Source organism: Cygnus atratus, chromosome 1, assembly GCF_013377495.2.
Source record: "Cygnus atratus isolate AKBS03 ecotype Queensland, Australia chromosome 1, CAtr_DNAZoo_HiC_assembly, whole genome shotgun sequence".
Lineage (NCBI taxonomy): Eukaryota > Metazoa > Chordata > Aves > Anseriformes > Anatidae > Cygnus > Cygnus atratus.
This window is the reverse complement of record NC_066362.1, coordinates 558402-572950: the sequence shown is the minus strand read 5'-3', so window position 1 is coordinate 572950 and position 14549 is coordinate 558402. Positions and strand designations below refer to the sequence as shown.

General features: G+C 48.9%; 1 protein-coding gene across 1 annotated transcript in view; it reads right to left on the bottom strand.

Moving 5' to 3' along the window:
* SHANK3 (SH3 and multiple ankyrin repeat domains 3) overlaps window positions 1–14549 on the bottom strand; it is a 353875-nt gene that overhangs the window by 24490 nt on the left and 314836 nt on the right. The window contains exon 20 of the mRNA XM_035569314.2: window positions 721–3046. Coding sequence (XP_035425207.2) covers window positions 721–3046 — 2326 coding nt within the window. The remainder of the gene's footprint in view (window positions 1–720; window positions 3047–14549) is intronic.

Here is a 14549-nt window from a genome sequence, read left to right as displayed (position 1 = left end):
CAGAGACCTCTGCGCGAACTCCCCGGCTCGCTGGCGGGAGGAGGTGCCGCGTGGCGCTGCGAGTGGCGTGGTGCTGGGCTCAGCAGGACACGGCCCGGGCGCCCTGTGCAGCACCGCACGTCACCTCCCGGCTGCATCCTGACAGAACCCTCCCTGCGGCGCAGTGAGACTCGCTCATGCCTGGAACCTCAGCCAAGAAATGTCGTGTGTGGGGTTGCTGTGTCCTTTTTAAAGGCTACCACAGACCACCCTTGTGACGGCAGTGACTGACCAGAGCTCTGCTAGGCAGTCTGATAACATTTGGAGATCCTTTGAAATGAAAAGCACTGGAGAAACATACATTGTTATTAATTGCTCAGGAGAAAACATTTAGAAGTGAAACCCACAACTAAATACAGCAGCTTAACGATAGAATAAAGACAGAGGAGGAACATGAAACAACAGGAAGGCAATTTAAAGGGAAAAAACAACAGTGAGCACTCTCTACGTGTGTGGTGCGTACTAGAGAGGAGCCATGAACAAATCACACCAACTTCGAGAAAGTTTGTCTTGGGCATTTTTTCTCCCCTGTGTAGCTGAGAAGTCCTGACATCTCTGAAATGCCCCTCAAACACATCCTGAATTACTCAGCACAGTTATATCCTGCCTGTGCAGCTCCCTATCTTTCTGGGTGCCTAAGCCCTGCACCAGCCCCTCCCCGACCAGCGACCAGCATCTTACCGTGCCGCGACCACCGGTGACTTCTTCCCGGGATCTAACGTGGACCCGGCAGGTTCCTCCCCCAGTGATCGTGTATCCTTATTCAGTTGCTGTAGTCGGGAACTTAGCTCACTGATCACAGTTGGCTTGTCATCATCAGCCCCATGGATTGGCCTGCTCTCCATGGGGTCCCCCCATAGCTTGGACCTTCTCTGAAAGAGGTAGCGTGGCCGGCCAATGCTGGCTGATGCCAGAGTGGCCGCATGTTGCTGGGAGATGAGCTCGCTGTCCGAAGACTGCTTCAAAAGTGGGTCCCTGAAAGTAACCGGCCCCTTGCTGAGCTGGGACTTGAGTTTTGGCTTTGGAGGCACTGGTGGCTTCTCGAGTATAAAAGTTTGTCCATCCGCAAAGGAAGTGTATGTGTCAGTAGGCTCCCCGCTTTCTGAGGACAACGTAGACATGCTGGAGACCGTAGAGATGGTGCTTGTGGTCTCCAGGTGATGGTCACTTGAACTTCTGGTGTCCACCTCTTCCACTCCTGAGTCTGCAGCAGACTCTGGGGCTACGGGGGCATCAGAGGGCTTCCCTGAGGGTGTTCCGCCAGTGGTAGAAGGTGCTACTGCTGCCGCTGGTATGGATGGCGTGCTAGGCGTAGCCAGGTGGCTGACTGGTGTGCCAGGGGTGGTGACTAGTACCCCGTTTGCAAACTCATCTGGTGGAGGCACCAGCCCTATCTTGGCCAGCTCCTCCCTGGTCTCTTCATCACTTGAAGACAACTGAGCTGGTGGGAGGGTAACCGTGTAGGGCTCCACTTCTTCCTCTGAACTCCCTTGTCCCAGTGTCTTGTCAGAGGCTGGACTGACTGGTGGCTTCCCCACGGGACTGGGCTGGGTCTCTACTTTGGGAGACTCTGCTGGCTCTGTGCATGCTTCAGGGACAGCTGGTTTCTCCTCTTTTACCTCAAGTCCTACCTCGTCTTGGCCATTACTTGTGGCGTGAACCATGATAAGGCCAGCAGTCTTCTGCTGTGATGTATCCACTATACTAATAATCATGGACTTCTTGTCTTCTTGTTTTTTCTCCTCCTTCACAGGTGTTTCTGCTCTTGCCTCAGTTTCTTTTCTCAGTGTGGACGGAGTCCCCCACGGGGTCTTAGTAGGGGCCAAAGTCCCAGAGTCCGTTCCAATTGCCCCTTTGCCTCCAGGTGAATACGCAGGGGACACTAAACTCTCCAACTCCCCCCTCTCTGGTTCTTTGGTTTGGATGTCCACAAACAGGGGTGCTGCTCTGTCTGAGTCTGGGCTGTGGATCGGGGTGGGCGACCGGGATGGGACTTGAGTTGAGAGGGCCCGTTCCCTTGCGGCCAGCGCAAGCGCCAGTGGTGAGTTTGGATCCAAGGGCTTTCCTGTGAGGGGGTGGATGAACGTTGAGGATGAGCTGCTAATTAATGGCTTTAAAGCTGAGACAGGGGAAGGCAGTAGTACATCTCGGCTTCCTAACAACCGCTCATCGATAGACCTGGACTGCTGTAAGGATGGCATGTCACTGCTGGGGGGGCTTCCTTCGATGGCCCCAACTGAGAGGAAGACAGTGGATTTCCGCTTCTCATCCAGACGCCGGTCTCTGTCCTTCATGACTCCAGCAATGGCAGTGGCAAAGGGGATGCTTGTGGCTTCAACCTGAGCAATGCCTGTGTGGTGCTGATATTCCACACCACTCAGGCGGTGGCTCCTGCGCGTGGGAGAGGGCTCCCTTGTAAAGCCTCCAGTGATGGACAGTGCTGCTCGCTCCTGTGCATCCTCTACTTGTAACTGCTTAACAAGAGGACTCTTCTTCCTCTGTGGCTTAGTGGGAGCAAAGAGGCTGACATTGAACTGACCCATGTTGGCATAAGGGTTGTCAATCACTCTCCCCTTCCTCTTTAGCTTCTCTGGAGGGGTTGCGGATGGGCCAGGCCGGGGGATCTCTGTTGGCTCCACAGGAAGATGAGAGGAATCCTGTAGGATTATCATGGATCGGGCCCTCTTCTGCCTTTCAGGATAAGGAATGGAAGTCCTCGCCTGATCATACATCTCAGCTGCGCTAATGACCTGTGGGAGTCCGTGGAGCTTAGCCTCCAGGCTTGGCTTAAAGCTTGATCTTATGGTATCATAAGCTCTTCCTGGGGGTGGAGGTGGTGAGAAGGATGGCGGGGGGCCTGTGTCAAAGTAATATGGAGAAGGAGGTGGGGGTGGGGCTGTTTGAGGTGGTGGTGGAATCCCATGCCCTTCCCTAACAGTGTCTTGCATCGATGTGCTCCGGGGAAACTTCCCATCTAGCAAAGAAGCAGCAAGTTTCTCGTCTTCACCTGGAAAAACAGAAGAACAATGAAGTCAGAGAGGTCTTCTCCAGAGAATCCAGGGTACAGCAGTCACCACAATTTGGGTATATGACATCCCTTTCTTCCCCCTACCCCTCTTTCTTTCTAAGGTGACTTTCCACTTCATCTTTTCTTTGCCTGGTGCAAGCATTTCTAGTTTGGCCCCTTGTTCACATTCACTCAGTACAGAAGGGTGGCCAGACTCTCAAAACATCTGACATTGCTTTAAATCCACCAGACAGTCTTGTCCAATACTCTCCAATCAAGCTGAATGCTCTCCAGACCAACACAGCACTGACATAATTGAACACTTGCTTGATTGAACCTACCAACACTGAACTGCCAATGTGTGAGACAGCTGGGTGCGACCAGGTTGTGTAACTTGCAGCAGGCAGTGCCGTCTCCCATGTGCGGTTCTCGCACTCTGAAGCTCGCTGTTCTCGTGTCACACTTCCCCACTCCCCTTCTGAGGGGTTACATACGCTTAAATGTGCTAGACTGAATTCAGAAGCAGGGTCTACCAGAAATGTAGCTTATGCATTGCAAGAATTGCAAGCACCCAGGGAAGCCAGATTCTGCCATTCTTACTACTAACTTTCGACCTGGGTACACCTTGAGAGCTTTTCCAGGTACCTCTAATACTGAGGAGGTGGGAGTACACAAGTTAACCAACTTGTCCAGCTCTAGCCTTCTGCATGAGTCTGCTGTTCTTTACCAAGACCTGCTTTGCTATGCTAACCATTTACTTGCCATACCGTGTTCTTTTCAGTTACAGTTCAGCTGTTGTCAAGGTTTAAAACTGCTTGTGAGAGAGAATGCTCAGGATGGCAGAAAGCCACATCTTGGCACAGTAGTACGGTGACCACCTGCGTTTTGGCTCTAATGTTTATTCTGTAATGTCCACCAGCATTCAAATTGCTTTGGCAACTATGCATTATATTACATCAGCAATTTCACCAAATGCTTGCAGATGTGGAGTCTGCTGGGAGAAAAAGGGAATATTTTGGCCAGTGAGCATTGAACTTTACATCTCATCACATTGTTCAGTCTATCGCTGTGTGATCAAAGCTGTGCTATTTTTGCTGAGCACTCTCTGAGGACTTTTAATACCATGGTAGCATAATGAACTGGAATCATGAAACAGGTTCAAAGAAAGACTGGACAAAGCCATGGAGGATATTTTTTGTGGGGGTACTATGCACACAGCGATCTCTGAGTTGAAGACACCCTTCCTGGGTGGTTATCCAAGAGAAACATCATCACCCTGTTTTCCCTGGACATCTGCTTATAGACAATGCTTAAGACAGGATCCTGCACTAGATGGAGCCATGGTTTGACTTGGTATAGACATTCTCATATTCTTAACAGCATGAGGATAAAAAAAAATAAAAAAAATAAAGTTATGCCTTTATGCTTATTTCTACTTCTCACGTGGGAATAGCCAAGAGCTGAAACAAGGAAATTTATGCAGCATGGAGCTCTGTTACCATGTCCTATTACAGTACACGGTCTAGCACCATTAGAGCTTGTCTTTGGGATATGCTGACCATCCAGTGGACAGGCACTACAGTGTCGAGTTCAGAGATATTTCAGGAAATAAAACTGGAAAAGTGTGTTCATCCTCAACTTGCTCAAAGTTTGCTCTGCAAAGAGCAGGCTTGCAAAGTGGCTGCCAGGCCAAAGGAGAATGTGACTGTGAAGCCACTGGTTGCTGCAAGTTCTTGGCTTTGACTGTGAACAGTTCTAGTTGTTCTACCTTCTGGGGCTACCAGAAGCCCCAAAAGCCTACAGTCCCTGATGTGATCTTTTAATGAGTTACAAGCAAAATATTTCAAGTGAAGGAAAGGTGAGGAGGTTAGTTAGATAATACAAGCATTTTTGCTGCATGAGTATTACTTTTGGTATTACTTTACATAGCTGCTTCTATGAGTATTCATTTTACTCTCTGCTCCCCACTTGATATTTTTCTCTACTGTAAGCATCTCTCCTGCATTTTTTTTTAATATGAGGTGGGAAGTACTTTGGAAAATGATATCCAAAGCCCTGTCAAGTTCAGTGACTAGCTGGACATCTCAAAAGGACCTAGACAGGCTAGAGGAACGGGTCAGAAGGAAATTCAGAGAATCACAGAATCACAGAACGGCTCAGGTTGGAAGGGACCTTAAAGATCATCTAGTTCCAACCCCTCTGCCATAGGCAGGGATGCCACCCACTAGATCAGGCTGCCCAGGGCCTCATCTGACCTGGTCTTGAACACCTCCAGGGATGGGGCATCCACAGCTTCTCTGGGCAACCTGTTCCAGTGCCTCACCACCTTCTGAGTGAAAAATTTCCTCCTAACCTCTATCTCCCCTATTTTACTTTAAAACCATTCCACCCTGTTCTGTCATTGTCTGCCTGAGCAAAATGTTGCTCTCCATCTTTTTATAAGCTCCCTTTAAACATAGAAAAGCTGTCAATAAGGTCACCCCAGAGCCTTCTCTTCTCCAGGCTGAACATCCCCAGCTCTCTCAGCCTTTCTTCACAGGAGAGGTGCTCCACCCCTCTGATCAACCTTGTGGCCCTCCTCTGGACTTGCTCTAACAGCCCCACATCCTTCTTGTGCTGGGGGCCCCAGACCTGGATGCAGGACTCCAGAGGGGACAGAGAGGGACACAATCCCCTCCCTCCACCTGCTGCCCACCCCTCTTTTAATGCAGTCCAGGATGCAGTTGGCCTTCTGGGCTGCAGGCACACACTGCTGGCTCATGTCGAACTTTTCATCCACCAGAACCACCAAGTCCTTCTCTGCAGGGTTGCTCTCAATGAGTTCTCCCAGTCTGTACTCATGTCCAGGATTGCCCTGACCCAGGTGTAGCACCTTGCACTTGGACTTGCTGAACCTCATTAGGTTCACGTGGGCCCACTTCTCAAGCTTTTCCAGGTCCCTTTGGATGCCATCCCTTCATTCTGTTGTATCAATCGCACCACTCAGCTGGGTGTCATCTGAAAACTTGCTGAGGGTGCACTCGATCCCAGTGTCTATGTTGTTGATGAAGATATTGAAAAGCACCAGTCCCATGACAGACTCCTGAGGGACACCAGGTAGAGAACATCGGTCAGTCTTCCCTTGTCAACTGATACAGTCACTCCATCACAGAAGGCCACCAGATGGATCACGCATGATTTGCCCTTGGGGAAGCCATGCTGGCTGTCTCAGATCACCTTCTTGTCCTGCATGTGCTTTGACAATGCCTCCAGGAGGATCTTCCCAAGCAGAGAGGTGAGGGTCACCGATCTGTAGCTCCTTGGGTTCTCCCTTCTACCCTTCTTGAAAATGGGAGCGATGTTTCCCTTTTCCAGTCACTGAGGACTTCACCAGACTGCCATGACTTTTCAAATATGATGGAGAGAGGCTTGGCAACTCATCATCCAGTTCCCTCAGGACTCTGGGATGCCTGTCGTCAGACCCCATGGACTTGTACCTGTTCAGTTACACCAGGTGGCCTCGAACCTCTTTTGCTTACAGTGGGTGGGACTTTGCTCCCCCATCCCTCATTCAGGAAAATGAGAGATGTGGGAAGTCTGACTGGCAGTGAAGACCGAGGCAAAGAGTACCTGCTGAGTACCTCAGCCTTCTCCATGTCAGTCGTTACCAGTTCTCCCTTCCCATTTATTAGAGGGGGTACACTCTCCTTGTCCTCTCTTTTCTGGACAATGTACCTACAGAATCCCTTCTTGTTATTTTTTGCATCCCTTGCCAAGCTATGTTCCATGTGTGCCTTGGCTTTCCTGCTGCCATCCCTGCACATCCGGACAGCATCCCTTACTCTCCCCAGGCCAAGTGTCCCTGCTGCCACTGCCCATGCATCTCCTCCTTGCACCTCAGTCTGACCAGCAGGTCCTTGCTCAGCCTTTCTACCCTCCCTGCTCTCTTTCTTACACTGGGGGATGAAGAGCTCTTGTGCTCTAAGGAAAACATCCTTAAAGAGTTGCCAGCTCTGTTCAGCTCCTTTGTCCCTAAGGACAGTGTTCCAGGGGATCTCGTCCACTAGGTCTTTAAATAGCTTGAAGTTTGCTCTTCAGAGGACCAGGGTCCTGACCGCTCTTCGCCAGGCCTACATTCCTCAAGATCACAAAGTTAACCAGGGTGCGGTCACTGCAGCCCAGACTGCCTCCAATCTTAACCTCTTTAAAGAATTTGTCTGCACTGGTGAGCACCAGGTCCAGAAACGCTTCTCCTCTGGGTGGTTTGTCTAATATCTGTACCAGGCAGTTATCCTCAACGCACTCTAGGAATCTCCTGGATTGCTCATGAAATTCATGAATTTCAACAAGGACAAATGCAAAGTCCTGCACCAAGAAGGAACCCCTTGACACCAGAAAGGCTGGGGACTGACTGGCTGGGAAGCAACTCTGGCGTCTTGGTAGTCAGCAAACTGAACAAGGGCTGGCCATGTGCCTTGGCAGCAAAGGCCTATAGCATCCCTGGCTGCGTGAACAAGAGCCACTGCAACAGGCTGAGCAAGAAGATTGTCCCTCTTATTCACCACTCATGAGATAGCACCTGCAAGACTGTGTCCAATTTTGGGGCTCAAGGAACACCTCAAGAAACTGAACTAAGTTCAGCTGAGAGCCACCACAATGATCAGGGCTGGAGCTCTTGCTGTGCCTGGGGAGGCTGAGTGATCTGGGCTTGTTCAGCCTGCAGAAGAAATGGCTTTGGGGGGACCTAACAGTGGCCTTCCTATACCAACAAGGAGGTTATCAAGAAGGTGAAGCCAGGCTTCTCACAGTGGTAGGTGGTGGAAAGACAAAAGGCCAAGGTGCAGGAACGAGGGGGAATAGGCAAAACTGAAATGAAATCAGTTTCAGAGTGGATAAAAAGATAAATTTTATGATGAGGACAGTCAAGCAGCAGAACAGGCTGCTCAGGAAGGTTGTGCACTTTCCATCCTTGGAGGTTTTCAGGACCAGACTGGATAAAACCCTGAACAACATGATCCAATCTCATAGTTAACCCTGCTTTGAGCAGCAGGTTGGACTAGAGACCTCCCTTCCAAACTAAATTATCCTTTGATTCTACAACAGAGGAAGAGTGGCTTCATTCCAGTTCTGGTTCACAAGCTGACCATCCTGCTCCTAGAAATAGCAGGAATCATGTCTGTTCCCTGTGAAACTGAATGTCTCCTGTTGCTCCTCAGCAAGAAAATCAACACTCAGGAGAGATCACTGATGGGAGAGGTGGGAGGAAAGCAGAAGCTTGGCAGGCTTCTTCTTCACTACCTGCAACTCACCGTTCTGACATAGCTCCTCGTCTCACTGTATCTGTGTGCTCCGCCATCCAAGTCATGCATAAGCAACTACATCCATTTCCTCATCTGCCTCTCCTCCTCTCTCTGCAGCTTGCTCACTCTCTGTATTCTGTTGATGATACTGCCTCTACTCCACTTCTCCATTTCTCCCCCAGAATTGCAGAAAACTAGGGCAATGACTGTGGATCGAATCAAAGGCACATCTAGCCCTGTATGCTGCCCGACAGTGGCCAACAATAATTGCCAGAGGAAGCACATAAGAACACAGCAAGCATGCAGTGCTGCTTTGCGCCTCCCAAATACTCTGTCAGCTTCCAGCAATTTACTGATCAAGAGCTGGCTGAGTCAGACTGCATTTGTATTTAACCCTTGGTAGACGTTCTTCCGTGCACTTGTCACTGCTCTTTAAACTCAGGCAAATTTCTAGCGCCCACAATAACCTGCAGCAAAGAGCTCCGTGGCTTACCAGCAATGTGTGTAGAATTACCTCCTTCCCTTTCTTTCGAACCTCCCTCTATTGCCCATCTGGCTTGTAAAGATCTTTTCATTAGGCTTTCTTTGAATTGGGTTGCTGTGTTATTATGCTCTCTTATTCAAATCTTTCACTACCCATTCCTACTGTGATAGCAAAAGAATGAAGTAAACCAACCTTTTTTTAAACCTTGCTCACGTAAATATATTATCTGGTAAATCCAGTCATACTGAGTAAATTCTAGCTGTCTCTCTAAAATCTGATTTAGACAATATTTGCCCTAAAGCTAGTATCATCCCAATGCTACCCAGACTCAAATGTGCTTAATCTTTATTAAAATTATTAATGAATTACAAGCAATATTCTCTCTGTAATTCACTGCTGATTAAACTGTGATCAAATCACAGTTGTGACCAAATCACCCATTTAAGCTATGTAAAATACAGTCTTCATTACAGAAGGAAACTCCTCACCGATGTTTCAATGTGATCACACAGGCAAAGTGAAACCTCTCCCTTAACATGGAGAAGCATCTGTTTATAGTTAAGCACGAGGCTAATCATTACTGAGCTTTACTTACTGTCTACGCAGGATATAGATCTGCTCAGGGAGTCTCTGAAGTTAAACAAAGGCAACCAATAATCCCTTGGGAGCAGGCTTAAAACCTGATGTCTTGATTAAGTACTGAATTTATGAATTGCATTCAGCCCTTTAGGAGAGGGTTGGACTCTACATGGACCCCTCCAGAGATATCGAGCACCCAGCCATATGGAAATCCCTTCAGTGAAAGCAGTGCTGGGAACAAGGGTCCTCCTAAAAGATTAGATACCAGACACAAGACTTGTGAAACCATCCTGGTAGCTTTTATCTTGATGAAATGGAGACAGAATCTGTCTGAGCTTATGTAAAATACTAGTAGCTAAAAGCACGGCTCTCTTATCCAACCCCATTTCTATGCCTCAAATGCTAACAGTTAACTACCCGTAGTAAACGTTCATTTTTCACTTCTATCTTAACATTTGCCTGCTGATAAATGCTTCATCAGGTAACGGGCAGACCACAGCCCAAGAGATGGGCTGTCTGTAGAAGCAGGAGCCTGACCAACTCCTGCAGCACTTGGAGCCCTTCCACAAGACTCACGGGCACGTAAGAGCAGAGCAGCTCCCTGTTGCCTTGTGCACCCACAAACCAGCACAGCAGCTGGCAAGGGAAGTCTCCCCATCATGAGCCTAAGATTCTCTCCAGCACACGGCACAAGGGGAAGCTCCTTTAAATTTGTAACACCTGAACGATCATCCTTTCATCCTGCCTGATCCCGACCTAGCAATTACCAGCTTGCCATTCGATCTCCTCTGTCACGGGGAACACGTGCGTCTGAGCTCTTTGTCTGCAGGCACGCTTCACTGGCAGGGACTGCGTGCTGCCGCCTCCCCCAGACCCCGTCCCCGTTCCACACACCCGTGCTCTGCCACCGAGCGTGAAACCTTGTCAGCTATTCTAGGTTCTGCAGAGGGACGGTGGAGGTGAGGCTGATCACTGAGAAAAGAGCTGTCTGTCACCAACGGCACGACCCTTTGTGTGCTGCCTCTGACCTCCCTCCTGCCGCCTCACAGGGTTCATATTCCAGGTTCGTAAACGGGAAACTAAACTTCCCCAACGAATAAACAGATCTGTCCCTTCACTAGCTGCAGGATCTCTCAGTTTCATTCAAACACACACTGTACCTTGTAGTAGGGTGCACACACACTTCCTACAGGGAGCAGCGAGACCTCACCAGGATCACCCATAACCTACAGAGGTCGGCACATGCAGGAACAAAGAGCCTGGGTCAAGCCAGGAGCCCTCCAGTGACCAGGAGGGACCAGCAGAGACCTCTGTCCCTGAGCACCGCAGGACAATGGCTCTTGGAGGAGAATCACACTGCTGCGTGCATGCCTAAAGCGCAGCTTGGTGATCCCAAGCCTCATGGCAACCCCTCTGCAATTCACAGCGCGCACAATGCGTTATTAATCTCTAAGGAAAGCACAATAACTCTCCATAGTGCTTTTGGGCCTGTTGCCATAACAGCCTAAATCCCTGTGAGAATGTAACTCTGCGCATTCATTTGGGAGAGCTAATGAGGTTACTCTCTCCAGCTCACACCCCGGCAGCCCAGCCTTACCCTCCCCATGCAGGGAGGGCCGAGCAGCGCCCAAAGCTGCCCCGTGCCACAGTACTGAGGTGCCAGGTGCCGGTGCTGGGCTCATTTTTGGAAGGGGAAAACGGGCGAGCGTTACAGCCCTTGGCTTCGCTCGGCTTGCAGCACCTCCAGGCAACAACAGAAACCCGGCGGGAGGAAGATGAGGGAAGTCACCAGCACATCAGAGAGCAGTGAAATAGAGGGTGCTGGGGGGGCTGGCACTGTGCAAGGTTCAAATTGCAGCGAGGGTGAGCTTGAAAGCCTGCGTAGAGAAGGGGAATGAAAGCACTGGGAGCTCATCCAGGTCTTTACAGAGACGGACGGTCCTGAAACTGCACGGGGAGAGGTCTTGTGCCACTGGTGCCTCTGCCAACCCCTCCCTCACTCTGAGCCCGGGGGATCTGGCATCCCCAGCAGCCCCGAGCACCCCAGTGGCCCCGAGCTCCCCGGGCGCCCACACCCTCAGCAGCCGTGGTGCTTCCCCCCGGCAGGGCACATGCACTGCTTTTCTCCTTGCAGAAACACCTTCCACAGCGTTTTGCATTGGCTCGGGGGGAGACTCAGCGCGTACCGAGACCGTTCTGCAGACATTCGAGTGTTTTTAACTTCTGATGCTGGAGCAGATGGCATGGCAGCTATCTTGGAAGTCTGACAGAGATCTTTTTGATCAGCCTCCCCGCTGCAATGCATTTCTTTCTTCACATTTTTCTTGAAACATCTCTTCTGCTTTCCTTGTAGCAAGTGAAGGGTTAATTACCTTTGCCTCAAGAAATATTTAGATGAAAACATGAAATATTTTGATCTTTTGTCACAAGTCCCTGGGAATCTGAAACAGCTGTGCTTGTGGAGCATGTGCAATATGCAAATAATTCAGAGCAATTCTTCACCAAAATAAAACCAACAAACCAAACCAGCCAACCCCTGCTTATTTTTCATCTAGTTCTTTGCTGTTGGTAGAGATTTTTATGATGAAGTCAACTGACTGTACATCGTATGAGCCTGTCACTGTGGGTGTGAAATGACAGCTCAAGAAGGACTTCTAAAACAAGTCAATTGCAACCCAATTTCTAATGTTTGGCTGTTTTCTATTTTAACTTATTTGGAATTCCACAAAAATTAGCTGATTTCTAAGAGGCACTGCTTTTGGTGTGCATTGCAGCAGCAAGCTGGAAGCCAGAAGTTGCTGTCCCCTCCTCAGTGGAATTGCTTCCATTTTGTGCAGACAGATACCTTTCTTAGACTGAGCATAATTAAAAGCTATTTGTAATTTTTTTTCCTGCGTTTATTGTTAGGTCATGCTTGGATGCTGTGCTTGTGACAGCTGCAGCCATTCCAGCTCAGAACAGGCTATCTCCAGGTCTGCTTTTAATCTTCCCTGATGCAGATTAAATCTAGCATTTCTAACCCCTTGTTGCATGGGGCTGTACGGGCTGGAAATCCCACACAGGGATCGGGCTCCCAGGTTCCAGGTGCTGAACAAAAAAGACACACGTGGGACATTATGCTCTGTGCTTATGAGCATACAAACCCTACACACAACCCTCAAGCCTTACAGTTGTATAAACCCTACAGACTTCAAATTCTTCTTAGGAAGAAATTCTTCACTGAGAGGGCGGTCAGGCACGGGAACAGGCTCCCCAGGTCAGTGGTGATGGCACCGAGCCTGCTGGAGTTCAAGAAGTGAACACTCTCAGACACATAGTCTGATTTTTGGGTGGTCCTGTGTGGACCCAGGAGCGGGACGATCCTTGTGGGTCCCTTCCAACTCGGGATATTCCATGACTCTATGAGGGTGGTGAGGCCCTGGCACAGGCTGCCCCGAGGAGCTGTGGGAGCCCCATCCCTGGCAGTGCCCACGACCAGGTTGGACGGGGCTTTGGGCAGCCTGGGCTGGTGGGAGGTGTCCCTGCCCATGGCAGGGGTTGGAATGAGATGGGCTTTAAGGTCCTTTCCCACCCAAACCACTCTATGATCCTGTGATTCTGTAATTCTTCCCACAGTTCTCTGCATACAGACATCCTTGACAGAATACCTGCTCTACAAGCATCAGGGGTAGGTTTAGATGGATTTCTTGAACCATTGACTCTGCTTTCACAAGTAAAAAGGAGCTCCTTACAGGCAAGTATCTTGTATTTAATGAATACTTTTCCAGTTTATGATCTATTATTGAGCTGAGATGCTATTTCACACAACGGTTCCCCTTTAAAATGATTTCCAGCTGTTGTGGCTTGATTGTTCTGCTTAAAAGCATTTTCACAAACATTCTCACAAATAAAATAAACTTCTAGGATAGAGTTTGCAAAACAGACATGCAGTTTAGATACCACTGGCCACTACAATGCTGGTCCGCCAAGTAGCAGACAGTGGAGATTTCTGCATTGTTAACATGCAAGGCTAGATGAGACAACTCCTACCCTACATGTGCTACTGGTAGTTTTTACCTTCATGAGAGGATTAACTTGTTATATCTGCTCTAGCCAGATGCAAGTACATGGGTCACTGCTGTGGTGACCCAAGGTACCGAGGCAGTCAGGTCGTCTCCCTTTTCATCACGTCCATCAGCATTTTTGCAACATATAAACCACTAATTAATGCCTGCATTTGCTTCCAACATTGCATCTTATCATTTGCTCAAGCTCAAGCTTTATTTCAGCTCTTCAGTTACAGGAGCTTTACGCCTGTATATTCTATGGTGTGACAGCAGCTTTATCAACATGGTATATAAGTACACACGCTAGGGCAGTCCATTAAACACCCACTCTTTTTTTTTTAAAAGATTATCTCTTTAGTTTGTTTTTCAGATTTATCATACACGCATTTAATTATCTGTAGCTTTCTACTACTCTCAGACCAATCTCACGTGGGACTACAGGTAGCAGCTGCTCTCATACAAACACAAATGTGAGGCACATATGTACAGCAATTCTGTGCCCTTGTACATATAAAAGTACATTTTGAATATGAATCCTTGCCTTTTTCAAATATTTTTACATTCTTGCTGGGGTTATGCTGCTCTCAGCTGCGTATCTAAACAGAATTTACTTTCTATTCATTTATGTGTGTGTTAAACACACAATCTGTTTTGGCATCACCACTGCTATCAAAATGGTTACTTAAAATTAACACTTAGCACACCACCTTCCCTTTGCCCCACAGCTCCAAGTGATAATGCACTCTCCCCAGCTCCAACCTACACAGCCCTCACACCTTGCTAACACTATGGATTCGTGTTATCACCCGGATGAAACCCACTGACACACAAGATCAAGAAAATGAGACCACCGTACTGCCCTTGTCCATCCTGCCCATCCTCCAATCGCCTTCCTCCAGCATATTTTTGGTTTCAGTTGCACCATAAACCTTTTGGGACAGGGGACAGGGTCTAAATGTCCTGACATAGTCCATAGATGACGGCTTGTTACAGACCCTGTCATGTTTATCCTTAGAAAAGATGCATTTGCTCCCTGCTCTGTCATCTGAGTCTGTTACAGCTCATGGCCTAATGCTCAACCCACCACGTTCAGCACACGGCACTCCCAGCCCAAC